This window comes from Neofelis nebulosa, chromosome 1 (genome assembly GCF_028018385.1).
Source record: "Neofelis nebulosa isolate mNeoNeb1 chromosome 1, mNeoNeb1.pri, whole genome shotgun sequence".
NCBI lineage: Eukaryota > Metazoa > Chordata > Mammalia > Carnivora > Felidae > Neofelis > Neofelis nebulosa.
The window spans coordinates 130,605,685-130,618,321 of record NC_080782.1 but is presented as its reverse complement, the minus strand read 5'-3'; the positions used below and the strand labels follow the sequence as shown (position 1 = coordinate 130,618,321).

At 45.0% G+C, this 12,637-nt stretch overlaps 2 protein-coding genes and 1 pseudogene across 6 annotated transcripts; 1 reads left to right on the top strand and 2 right to left on the bottom strand.

Annotated features, from left to right (window-relative positions):
• Positions 1 to 535: 535 nt before the first annotated feature.
• Positions 536 to 703, bottom strand: LOC131490151 (U2 spliceosomal RNA; annotated as a pseudogene).
• A 3,474-nt stretch (positions 704 to 4,177) lies between these two features.
• On the bottom strand, positions 4,178 to 10,059 carry GDF9 (growth differentiation factor 9). 5 transcript variants are annotated; one of them, XM_058736525.1, is made up of 3 exons: positions 9,967 to 10,059; positions 7,132 to 7,327; positions 4,178 to 5,469 (listed from the first exon to the last, which is right to left on the bottom strand). In XM_058736525.1, the coding sequence occupies exons 2-3, from the start codon at positions 7,262 to 7,264 to the stop codon at positions 4,505 to 4,507; spliced, it is 1,098 nt and encodes a 365-aa protein (XP_058592508.1). In that variant the 5' UTR covers positions 7,265 to 7,327; positions 9,967 to 10,059; the 3' UTR covers positions 4,178 to 4,504. The 5 variants fall into 5 exon arrangements, with proteins under 5 accessions (XP_058592508.1, XP_058592481.1, XP_058592488.1 ...); XM_058736498.1 differs by having other exon boundaries at positions 9,421 to 10,054; XM_058736505.1 differs by having other exon boundaries at positions 9,544 to 10,054.
• Positions 10,060 to 10,085: 26 nt separating this feature from the next.
• On the top strand, positions 10,086 to 11,379 carry LOC131516005 (cytochrome b-c1 complex subunit 8). Its single transcript, XM_058736537.1, has 3 exons — positions 10,086 to 10,212; positions 10,359 to 10,526; positions 11,181 to 11,379. The coding sequence occupies exons 2-3, from the start codon at positions 10,373 to 10,375 to the stop codon at positions 11,273 to 11,275; spliced, it is 249 nt and encodes an 82-aa protein (XP_058592520.1). The 5' UTR covers positions 10,086 to 10,212; positions 10,359 to 10,372; the 3' UTR covers positions 11,276 to 11,379.
• Positions 11,380 to 12,637: the final 1,258 nt, after the last annotated feature.

Sequence of the window (12,637 nt, the reverse complement as noted above, 5' to 3'; positions counted from 1 at the left end):
TCCTGCAGATGAGAACATCAGCCTCTGTTCTTAACCACACACCGCACCTGGCCCATAGCTGGTGTTCAATAAATATTTATTCAGTGAGCTAATTATTTCGGAGAAAGCCAAAATGAACCCAGCACAGGCCGTGAACTCCTAACACTGTCCGTCATAGCATTCCAACATGGAAAGACACCAGCACCAAAGACAGATCTATAAAGGACGCTCAATTGTACACACAGCACTGAAGCAATAAAATGCCCAAAATGCAGCTGACCCTTATCCACATATATTTACTCAATTCTTCCCTACAAATTGCATCACACACTGAAGTAAGACAAAGAAATACCGTCAAGGCATCTAAAAAATCCTATTCTTTAAGTGATTACTGAAATAGCCCCAGTCTAACCAGTTAAGGCCCTGTCCAGTTGAGAAGGACAACAACATCACAAAGTCATTAAACACACAGAGGACCTGCTTTACTTGTCAGTTCTGGTCAAGGATCAACTGTCTATACCTCCTGGTTGTGTTGATTCTTGCCTTCTATTCAGACAACAGTTAATGGACCAAACAGCCTACTTTTCTATCAATCCATTCAGCCAGTCTATATACTTAGATGTTTGGGGGACTAACATCCTTTAAAAGAATATTTTAAGGGTTTTGGGGCACCTGGGTGGCTCAGTCATTTCACTTGATCTTAGCCAAAAGGCCGAGAAGCGATGGTGGCTCAGTCATTTAAGCGTCCAACTTCAGCTCAGGTCATGATCTCACGGTTTTTGAGTTCAAGCCCTACATCAGGCTCTGGGCCAACAGCTCAGAGCTTGGAGTCTGCTTCAAATTCTGTCTCTCTCTCTCTCTCTCTCTCTCTCTCTGCCCTCCCCCACTAGCACTCTCTCTTGCTCTCAAAAACAAATCAACATTAAAAAAATATTTTAAGAATATTTTAAGGGTTTTAATTTCACTTCACTTATATTTTAACTTACAACTCCCAAATAAATTAAACTTGGTTACTTCAAATTTTGATATTAATCAAGTTCTGAGCATTTTTCTTTCATCATTTATGTAACCATGCCCACTTTCTCCTTCATCCCATGACAGAGCAGCTTTATTTTTGCACACACTGTCCCAGCTGAGCTCTAAACCAAGTCCAGCGGCTGCTGCCCTTGAAACTGGTTAGTAAAAGACCAAGTATTCAATTTAACACAGGCGTTGATTTAAACCGATAAAGAGCAGGAAACTCAGAGCTGAAGGGAAAACCGGCCCCATTGTTCCTGGGCATACTGGAGCACCCATCACATTAGGTGACCTCGTATCTCATCTGGACTAAATACCAAAGCTCAATGCATCCATTTAAGGTAGATGTAGCCCCATCCTTCAATTTCCAGATTGCAATCACCGTTGTCCTTCCTCATTTATTTTCTCAAGTAGCAGCTTTTGTTAAGAGTAATGAAAGAAAAACAGGTTTCAAATGGAGGAGGCAGTTGGGAGACCAGTATATCCTCCTCCACTGTGCAGAAGACAATCTGTGAAGTTTAAGTTTAGCAGATAGATCTTCCCTTAATATTGACACTGTCCTATGAAGAAACTAGACTTACAAATAAAGCCTGAAAGAAAAAAAAAAAATCAAACTTGCAGTTCAAGCTATCCTTACTCAACTGTACCATCAAAGTACAGTCTCCAAGTCAATTGTCATTTTACTTTATTTTTTTAAATTCATTTATTTTATTTTTTTTTTAGCGTTTGTTTTTGAGATAGGGAGAGACAGAGCATGAACAGGGGAGGGTCAGAGAGAGGGAGACACAGAATCTGAAACAGGCTCCAGGCTCCAAGCTGTCAGCACAGAGCCTGACGCAGGGCTTAAACTCGTGGACCGCGAGATCATGACCTGAGCCGAAGTCGGACGCTTAACCGTCTGAGCCCCCCAGACGCCCGTCATTTTACTTTAAAGTAAGCTCTATGCTCAGTGTGGGCAGCTCCCCCCAGTGAGCCAGCCAAGTGCCCCAGTAAAGCCAACTTTAGAACTCACCTACCATGACCAACTTTTCTCTGCTCCTAATTTTGGCACTGAGTCTTATACTTAACTTCTATCAGAATAACCTCTTTTCTAAACCTTCAGAATGCAGACCACACCCATACTCAATCACAGAACTAGGAAAAATAACTCAGTTTATACGAACACTTTGATACAAATTTCATATGGTTCATTTGAAAACAGTTGTCTTTTAGGGAGACTTACCTTCCAGTAAGTGCAGTTGCACATTCCCCGCATTACTCGGGCCCTTTCTGGGCCAGTTATTTTTTTACTGCCAACGACAGAAGATGATACAAAACCCTTGAAACACCATGTATCTCTTAGGCTGGCAGCCTCATTTACAAAAGAATAATGACTTCAAGTTAGACAAGATGGCAAAGTTATTTGGAAACTTGGCAATTTAAACTCCCTTTTCAGTTTTTTTTTTTTTTTTTTTTTTTTTTTTTTAAGTATTTTTGAGAGAGAGACAGAGAAGGAGTGGGGGAGGGGCTAAGGGAGGGGGAGACACAGAATCTGATGCAGACTCCAGGCTCTGAGCTGTCAGCACAGAGCCCCATGCAGGGCTGGAACCCACCCAACTGGAGATCATGACCTGAGGTGAAGTCCGACACCCAACCAATGGAGCTACCCAGATGCTCCCAGTCTGCTTCTTAAAAAAAGTTTTCGTTAAACATTTTTAAAAAATATTATTCAGGGGCGCCTGGGTGGCGCAGTCGGTTAAGCGTCCGACTTCAGCCAGGTCACGATCTCGCGGTCCGTGAGTTCGAGCCCCGCGTCAGGCTCTGGGCTGATGGCTCGGAGCCTGGAGCCTGTTTCCGATTCTGTGTCTCCCTCTCTCTCTCTGCCCCTCCCCTGTTCATGCTCTGTCTCTCTCTGTCCCAAAAATAAATAAAAAACGTTGAAAAAAAAAATTTAAAAAAAAATATTATTCAGATGAAGAAATCTTGAGCAAGTAAGAGCATTTATGTATGTGCAGGCTTGCGAGATGAATGCAATAGCACACCAGGAAAATAAATGTAACCGTTCCATTCCCAATCACATCAAGAATACCTACAGTCTAACCTTAGGGGTGCCCGAGTGGCTGAATCGGTTACGGGACTGACTTCAGCTCAGATCATGATCTCACAGTTCATGAGTTCAAGCCATACATCGGGCTCTCTGCTGTCACTGCAAAGCCTGTTTCAGATCCTCTGTCCCCCTCCCACTCTCACTTGCTCTCTCAATATGTAAATAAGTAAAACAGAAAAGAATTTAAACGTAACAAGTTCAAAACTTACACTCTCCCAAGTACAGAAAGACCTAAATCAAAGCAAACGCCCCCATTGCTCATGGATTACAAGACTTAACATTACTAAGAGGTCAATACTCCTCAAACTGATCTACAGATTCAATACAATCCCCATCAAAATCTCAGCTGGCTTCCTTAGAGGCTAAGCACTAATCACTAAGAAAAGATCATCTCTACGAATGAGAATACATCCTGCATTTAGGATTTACTTTGGTTGGTAGACTAGGGGGGTTAGAAATGCTGCAACAGAAATCACTCCAGCAGCCCTAACTATGGATCTCCAGGGTTCCCTCAAGGTAGATTTATTGAAAACCCACATGTAAGCCATCATATCCAAACAAGGCTTGCTCTGTAATGTAACCTAATCATTGCCAGGTGAGTTTAGTGGCAAAGGTCCCAAATCCACCTGGAAAAAATTTGTGGGGGTGGAGTGATGAGAGCTGAGGGAAATCTGCAAAACCAAGCTCAGAGCAAAAAGGAAAAAAACACTCCTTGACTTCATTCCATAAGGTCAGAGATTTTAAATATGTAAGGAAAGAAATAGTTAAAAATCTTTACATTTTCTCATAAAAATCTGCAAGGCAATTTCCTTTCAACCAATTGGACAAATCTTATCTTGAGGTGAACCACCCCATTTATATGCCTGCTAATGAGCTGAATTACATATTGCACATCCATCACACTGATCCAACAGTCATGGGTTACATGCTTACTCTCTAGTCCCAGTAAGGTAAGCTAGCCTCTTACTCTGAAAAAGATAAAAAGTTAAGATTAGCTTGTAGATACACTTCTCTCTCCCCAAGAGCCATTTAAAATCAATCCTTAAAAAAAAAAAAAAAGAAAAAGAAAAAAAAGAAAAAAGCAAACACAGAAAATTATGCCACTGAGAGGGATTTATTCTTCCATTAACTACAACTACTGCACTCTGATACCAATGTCAAGAAAAAAAAAATCATTCACGGGACAGAAATTTAGGGCCCTCCAAAATAATTACAGTTCATTTACACCCGGAAATTAAACAGGAAGATGTTACCACTTTCCATGGATCGATGTCACACAATGTGCTCATCTACACAGGCTCCCCCTTATACAAGACATACTACATTGAGATTTGACACATGGAACTTTCTCCTGAAGGCACAGAGAGGTACACGGCATTTCTTTGCCGAAGAGGCTCCATGTTTTAGTTTAGAGAACCAGTATCAACGACAGGTGCACTTAGTGGCTATCATATCTTCATATTCTTTGTAAGCAATTGAGCCATCTGGCTCAATGGTCAGAACACTGAGAGGACTGTATTTGGCAGGCACACAGGAGGGTCTTGGCACTGAGGAGTCGAGCTTCTCATGGATGATATTCTGCACCATGGTGTGAACTGGCGAGCCATACCGATGTCCAAGTGCCCTTGGACAGTCCCCTTTACAGTATCGAGGGTTGTATCTGTGCGGGGCCACGATCCAGCTGTCCCACTTCAGCTGACTAAAACTAAGTCTAAAGTCATGGAGCTCACACTCGTTTTGGGGAAAAAGAAACTGTTTGAAGTATTCGCTCAGATTGAAAGAAGCTGGAACCAGAGGCTTCTGAGGTTCCAAGCCGGTAGTCTCCTGACCTCTCCGATGACGGGAAGGTCGTACAGCCTCAGCTGACTCTTCTCCCTGGGGACAGGCAGACAGCCCTCTCTTCTGGCCAGCACCTTGGGAAGGCCTCCTTTTATAGTGAAGGGAATACCACCTGTGATGAGCCTGGGCACTCGTGTCGTTCAGATATAAAAGCAGTGAGGGGGGCACCAGAAGAGTCACATTAAAGGGACTGTCATGTGCTGAAGGGCGGTGCAGCTGGGCTTTCACACAGGTCAAATTTACAGACATGTGAATGTTTCTTTGGTTGGAGGCCACTAGAGGCTGAAGAGGAGCAGTCACATCCACCTCAATCCATCTGTATTTCTTTCTAAATTCAAACTGGGAGTCAAAGGTAAATGAGGACGGAGTTCTATGGGGGTTCCCGCTAGAAGACTCGGGCTCCTTCATCACCAGGTTGCACACACATTTCACAGCAGAAGAAAAAGAAATGGAGTTGCTGAAAGTAAATAGCAAGACTGACTTGATGAAGTGTTCAACGGCAGTAACACGATCCAGGTGAAATAGCAGGTCCACGGATGGTACGGCTCCTGAGAAGAAAAACAACCCACGAATTGTGCTTGAATACAAAAACGAAATAGCAAGTCAAATCACAGCATTAATACTTGATCATAGTGCTTTCTCCCTTCTCTTCCTCTCTTCATCCAGCCTCAACAAGTGAGGGAGGGGGGGTTACATAGAAAATGCGGGTGAGAGCTTTCTTCCATAACTAACTGCCAGCAACTACAGGCAAATATTTTATCATCACAAAATCAGAACAGCTTTGGTGGTGAATAAAAACAACTATTGCTCCGTTTCACAACCTCAATCATTTGCTCCAAACATACAGAAGCTAATAAATATTTTTCTCTTGGCAAGTGCCTGGAGAGAAAGCGGTCATAAAAACACCAAGCTTCCTAAGGGATACAGGAGTACTGATGCATAGGGGCACTTGTACCCCAATGTTTATAGCAGCACTCTCAACAATAGCCAAATTATGGAAAGAGCCTAAATGTCCATCAAATGATGAATAGATAAAAAAATTGTGGCTTATATACACAATGGAGTACTACGTGGCTATGAGAAAGAATGAAATATGGCCCTTTGTAGCAACGTGGATGGAACTGGAGAGTGTGATGCTAAGTGAAATAAGCCATACAGATAAAGACAGATACCATATGTTTTCACTCTTATGTGGATCCTGAGAAACTTAACAGAAGACCATGGGGGAGGGGAAGGGGAAAAAAAGTTACAGAGAGGGAAGGAGGCAAACCATAAGAGACTCTTAAATGCTGAGAACAAACTGAGGGTTGATGGGGGGTGGGAGGGAGGGGAGGGTGGGTGATGGGTATTGAGGAGGGCACCTTTTGGGATGAGCACTGGGTGTTGTATGGAAACCAATTTGACAATAAACTTCATATATTGAAAAAAAACCAAAAAACAAAAAACAAAACCCCAACCTTGCTAAGAAGACTTTCTAAGCCCAATGAACAGGGTCAATGAAGAAAATTTAATCATGTAATTCGAACACTTGAGATTGATAATCGAGGCTCTAAAAGCACTATAATAAGACATCAAGGAAGAAGAAAAGATTTTAAACAGCCCCACCTGACTTGTTGGGTCAGCACAGTTTTGGTCATGAGTTAATGAATTTAGGTTTTTGTTTTTTGATTTTTTTTTTTAAAGCACTTCTTTTTCACACACAATACCAAGGTGCTGAGTCAGACTGTTGACTAACACTTTGTTGTGAGGACCTACTGTTCCAAATGGGGACTCCAGCTTTCCTCTCACAGCAACAAACAAGGGGAAAACATCCCAGTCAATGCAATAAATAGCTAGGGGATATTTTAGACACATTTCCAGGTTAGCAGTGGTAAAAGGGGAAGAACAAAGAGAGGTCAAGACACCGGGTTTCCAGTCTTGACTTTGTGACCTTGGACAAGATGCTGAGTTCCAACCAAACACTCCTCAGTCTTTAGAGCTATTAAGTCCCCTCTAACTCTACCCCATCTATCCTAGGAGACTCGCCACCCCTTAATCCATGAAGATATTAAAACCATAAGATCAAGTACCACATTTCCTTGATTTCGGTTATCAAATATTACACAAAGTAAACTGCAATTCAAGGAACAAACCCCATCTGTTTCTTTAACCGAAACACAAACTAATTTATCATCTTTCCACCACCCATTCACCACTCCACTCCTACACACCTGTCACCTGGTCCCCAGGAGCCTGCTTGTGCTGGGCATAGGATGTGAAGAGCCGAACAGTGTTGTAGAGAGAACTTCTGTTGGATTTAGGGATCCCCTCCTTGGTAGCAAAGGACTTATAGAGTCTCTTCATGTAACGCAAAGCTCTGGAGTCTGGCTGCAGCCTAGGGGCGTCACCTTGCCCATTATACAGAACCTTGAAGAGAGGAGGAAGAAAGCCCAATCTGTCTTTTTCATCTAGAGGCTGCACCAAAGACCAAGGTTCAGCCTTAGATTCCCATTCAGCACCCGCTGCAATCTGAACTTCTCCTGTAGAAGCCTGAGAACAAAGGCTAATAGGAAAACACAGCCAGGAAAAGCAGAAAAACCAAAGGAAAAAGTTGCTGAGAAGCGCCATGGCCTGGAAGAACTAGCAAGGAATACACTTCCCCATACCAGTCTTCTTCCTAAAAGCCAAGAAGAGCTTAGGTTGGTCTCTTAAATAAATTTTAGGTGTGTGGGTGGGCCAGGGTCAATTCTGTAATCAGACCTCAAGGATGGGTACCTGAAGATAATTCTTATCAGCTGTGAATCAAACATCTGATAACATCCTATCTATCCAATTTGTGCTCATTAGATACTGATGTATCTGGTGATTTAGCTTTCCTCTCTCTTTTGTTCTGGCATTCATTTAAAACCTCTTAAGTTAGCATTGCGTAGGTAGATTACCTATGCAAGCTGAAAGGCCAACAGAAATTGAGAAATGACCTTAAAACCCCCCCTTAACAATTTTTAACTTTTTTTTAATGTTTATTTTTGAGGGAGAGAGAGAGAGAGAAAGAGAAAGAGAGGGAGTGGGGGAGGGGCAGAGAGCGACGGAGACAGAAGATCCAGAGCAGGCTCTGCATTGAGAGCGTGGAGCAGCAGGGCCTAAACCCATGAACCACGAGATTGTGAACTGAGTGGAAATCCCACGCTTAACCGGCTGAACCACACAGGCACCCCCAAACCATCCCTTTTTTGAGATTACGATTCTTAAAATGTTCCCTAGGTATTGCTGAAACTTCCAAAGCACGGAAAAAAGCAAATTACTCATGATGATACGAAAACCTGTTGGTATTCAATTTATGGTATTGGGTTCACTCTTGCTCTTCCTTCACTCTCATCACCTCTCTGGCTCCCAGGTGCTTAGAATAATTACTTACTGCATGTGGATTTGGAGAGAAAAAAATCACAATTGGCATGGAAATCCCAGAGAACAGAGAACTATTGGATGGCCCAATTCTCTTAGGGAACTTCGTATAGAATATGTACTTGGAATGCTGCAATATGCTTTAAAATGGACATCACCTTTAACCTTGACTCATTAAAAAAATTTTTTTTAATGCTTATTTTTGAGACAGAGCATGAGCAGGGGAGGGGCAGAGAGAGACGGAGACACAGAATCCAAAGCAGGCTCCAGGCTCTGAGCTATCAGCACAGAGCCCATTGTGGGGCTCCAACTCACGAAGAACAATCGTGAGATCATGACCTGAGCTGAAGTCAGCCACTTAACGGACTGAGCCACCCAGGCGCCCCAGACCTTGACTAATTTTATTTATTTTTTAATTTTTATTTTTTAATTTTTTTTCAACGTTTTTTATTTATTTTTGGGACAGAGAGAGACAGAGCATGAACGGGGGAGGGGCAGAGAGAGAGGGAGACACAGAATCGGAAACAGGCTCCGGGCTCCGAGCCATCAGCCCAGAGCCTGACGCGGGGCTCGAACTCACGGACCGCGAGATCGTGACCTGGCTGAAGTCGGACGCTTAACCGACTGCGCCACCCAGGCGCCCCAGACCTTGACTAATTTTAGAATATAATACCTTGATTCTTTACTTTCATCTACATATTCATCTGTACCTATGTAGATTGAAAGGTTTAGAGATGTTTGCAGATTGTTTTTTGTTACTGAAATGCTGGTAGAATTTGCGAGGTGTTTTTGTTCTTGTTATGTAAGTACTTAGGTTCTTGCCTTGGAGCTGAGACTAGGTGAGAGATGATGTTTTAGAGAAATGGGACGAAGGTGCACCAAAAGAGGCTGAAACGAATGCATATCCAGCGCCACCCATGAGATCACACTGGAAGGAAATCAACCCACACTCCTGGTATAAGATAGAGAACCAGTCTGTGCAGCACCTAGGTTGATGAAACTGTTCCAAATTTTATGTCTCCAAATTTTAAGTTCATTGCCTATGCCAAGCCTTCCCGGCCCATGACTGGTAAGCAGGGTCACATAAAACACACCTAAACTGTTGAATGACAGCTTACTTCTACTACACACACGGCTGGCAATTCCATGAACTAAACATGTACAAGACGCCCTGCATCCCGCCTTAGAAAGCGCTTCCGGAGGGAAGCTGGCGGCTGCGGGGGTGGCCTCTGTCCTCCTACCGCCACCAACAGCCGGTTATCAACGGCTTGCCCACTTCTTGAAGACTCCTGGGGCGCTACCTGAGGAAACGTGTTTATTCTACCCAGGGAAAGTCTACACCCCGCCAGTACATTCTATGACCGCGGCAGCCGAGAAAAGCCCCGGATGCAAGCCCCTGGTACTGATTCTGATACTGATTCTCGTCACCGATGGTCTGAAAAGAACCGAACCCCTTTAGCGGCCGGACCAGAGCGCACAAAGTCACGTAGGGAGGCCCCACCGCGGGCGTCAGGGCGCCCTCCACAGGCGCAGGACCCATAGGTCCTCGGCGGGAGCGCCTTTGACGCCGGCTGGCCCCTTTCTCTCCACCTCAGTTCCCCTTGGCCCCGGCCGTCGCACGGAGAGGCAAGGGGCTGAGATAGTCGGCCGGATAGTCCACGGACCCCAAAGGCCGCCGCGGAGTCCGCAGCCGGCGCTTGGCCCCGCCAACCCACGGGGCCACCCGACCCGGGCACTCTTCTCCAGAAGGGGGAGCAACGGTGCCTCCCCCTGGAGACGGCAGGAAAATGGTATTCCCCGGAAGTGACTTCACGGCCTCCCGGAGCGGCTTCCAGTTAGCGGAAGTGACGGAAGGAGGTCGGTGGTTCCCGAGGCTGTGGAGGGCGAGGTGACCCCCGCGCGGGAGTGAGGTCCGGTCGTGCGGTCGTTGTGGCCCCTGGGAGGGTGGAGGCGGCGCCTGGGCCGGGAAGGATGGGGAGCGCCGGGGAGGACCTCTTGGGTGGAAGCGGCGCGTCCGGAGACTGAGGCAAGCGCCTGTCGACCCTCGGTGTTGCAGGCGCCGTCACGACCATGGGCCGCGAGTTTGGGCATCTGACACGGATGCGGCATGTGATCACCTACAGCTTGTCACCCTTCGAGCAGCGCGCCTTCCCCCACTACTTCAGCAAGGGCATCCCCAACGTGCTGCGCCGCACGCGGGCGTGCATTCTTCGCGTCCTGCCGCGTGAGTGCCTTGGCCGGGTAGGGGGGCTGGACTTCCATCACACCCCAACAGCGGGTCCCTTCCGTGAGCACTGTCGGTAGGGCAGGCACTCCGCAACTTGGGATACGCCCGGTTTCTCACTGAGTGTTCCTGAAAGCCCTCGTGCTAGTATATCATCCTGCTTATCTTAACCGATGAGTAAACTGAGTCACAGACGACTTAAACGACCCGTGCAAGGTCACCTGTGTGATTCCAGCGCCTCCCTCTGAGGTCTTTACCCACTAAGTAGCGAGGAACTGTTTGTGTTACATCCACATCAGGTAGTGATGAAAATTAGCCCAACGTTGTGAATTTGCTAAAAACCACAGAAGTGTTCACTTACGTGTTTGTGTTACGTGCATCGTTATGTGCATAGTTTCTGTGAATTATCTTCATTATCTCATTAAAATATTTAAAATGTGCAACAGGAAAGAGATAGGGGAGGTCTGGTGACAAATTTTCCTGGGCTGGCCCTTTATTTTGGTCGCCTGTAAAATGAGTGTGTGATATAACCTTCCTTCATCATCTGGTTTAAAAGTTGCTTCTTGGAAACTAGAGACAGGAGGGCAGAACCTGCAGTGAGTCAGAAAGGAAGACTGGGACCCCACTGCTTACTCTTGCTTTTGATTTTTAAAGCGTTTGTAGGGTTTTATCTTGTCTATACCTGGGGGACCCAGGAGTTTGAAAAATCCAAGAGGAAGAATCCCGCTGCTTATGAAAATGACAAATGAGCCACTCATCTGGATAATGGTTCCCTTCATCTGAAAGCCCTTCTCTGGGAGAGGAGTCGACACTGTACTGTCTTGAAGACATAATAAACTTCTTATGGACTGCACCGTTGTCATTTTCCATTTCTGTGAGCAAGTCTTGGATGTGACTGCTAATATTCAAGTTTGTGAACTCCCCTTCCTGGCATGAGTCCTAAACAGTTTCTCTAGTGAGTTTGGTGAAGGATCTGAGCTCAGTGCTTGTTCTATAATCTACAAGAAAGTAGCTGCAGCTGTTCCTGCAGATCATTTGTGAACCGCGGGTTGCCAGGGGTCTGTTCCCGTAATAACAGTAAGATCTGGTCACTACTGTAATTACGGTGTGTCACATACTCAGCCCTTCACGTGCCTTTAAACCTCACACCTGCCTTTTTTTTTTTAATTATCATTATTGCACACATTTTGCAGATGAGGACACATGCACAATGAGAGTAAGTAATTTGACTAAATGACACAACCAATGATGGTAGAGTCTGACACTGATGCTTCTAAAGCCATGCTAGACTGCCTTTCCTCCTAAGACAGGCCTTCCTTAGCCAGAGGGGAAGTCAGCTATAAAAGCAGGGGTGAGATCACCACCTGGCCCCTAGAGCTGGTGTCAGCAAATTGCCTGTTCTTGTACCAGGCTGCTAATGGTTTTAATCACATATGGCCCAGAAAGCTTAAAATACTCTCTGGCCTTTTATTGAAAAGTTTACTCTTGTTCTAGAGCCTTTGAATTCTCTTTTTAGTAAAAAGGCCCTTTTCCCTTCACCAGGAGATGGTAGAGGTAGGTATGGGTAGTTTACATGCTTCTCGTTCCCTGCTCCATTTCTAGAAACTTTCTCACTTCTTAGGACACTTCCTGCTGGTCCAGAGCAGCAACTTTCCCAGTGTAGTTCAGCTTCTGGCCCAGGCTGTATTTTTTCTCCTTTTCTTTTTATTATTTTTTAAAAATGTTTATTTTAGAGCGAGACAGAGTGTGAGGGGGTAGGGAGAGAGAGAGAGGGAGACACTGAATCCAAAGCAGGCTCCAGCCTCTGAGCTGTCAGCACAGAGCCCAGTGCGGGGCTTGAAATCATAAACTGCGAGATCATGACCTGAGCTAAAGTCAGATGTTTAACCAGCTGAGCCACTCAGTTGCCCCTCTTTTATTCTAACAATTCTTCTTGCCTTTCAGGAACCAGAATTAAAATACTTAGAAACAAAAAACGCTAATAGAAATTGGATTGTGTGGCAGGATAAAGAACCTCGGAGTCTGGTGAACTGGGGCGCATACCCTTTAACCTGTGTTTCTTCACTGTATGATACAAGCAAGAAATCTGCATCCCTGAGCTTTGAACTTTT

Excerpts from the sequence above, each read along its gene's own strand:
- GDF9 (XM_058736494.1), bottom strand. The coding sequence starts at position 7,528 with ATGGCGCTTCTCAGCAACTTTTTCCTTTGGTTTTTCTGCTTTTCCTGG. Across the intron at positions 5,470-7,131 it reads TCCTGGGGACCAGGTGACAG|GAGCCGTACCATCCGTGGAC; the intron begins GTGTGTAGGAGT and ends TTTTCTTCTCAG.
- LOC131516005 (XM_058736537.1), top strand. The coding sequence starts at position 10,373 with ATGGGCCGCGAGTTTGGGCATCTGACACGGATGCGGCATGTGATCACC. Across the intron at positions 10,527-11,180 it reads CATTCTTCGCGTCCTGCCGC|CGTTTGTAGGGTTTTATCTT; the intron begins GTGAGTGCCTTG and ends TGATTTTTAAAG.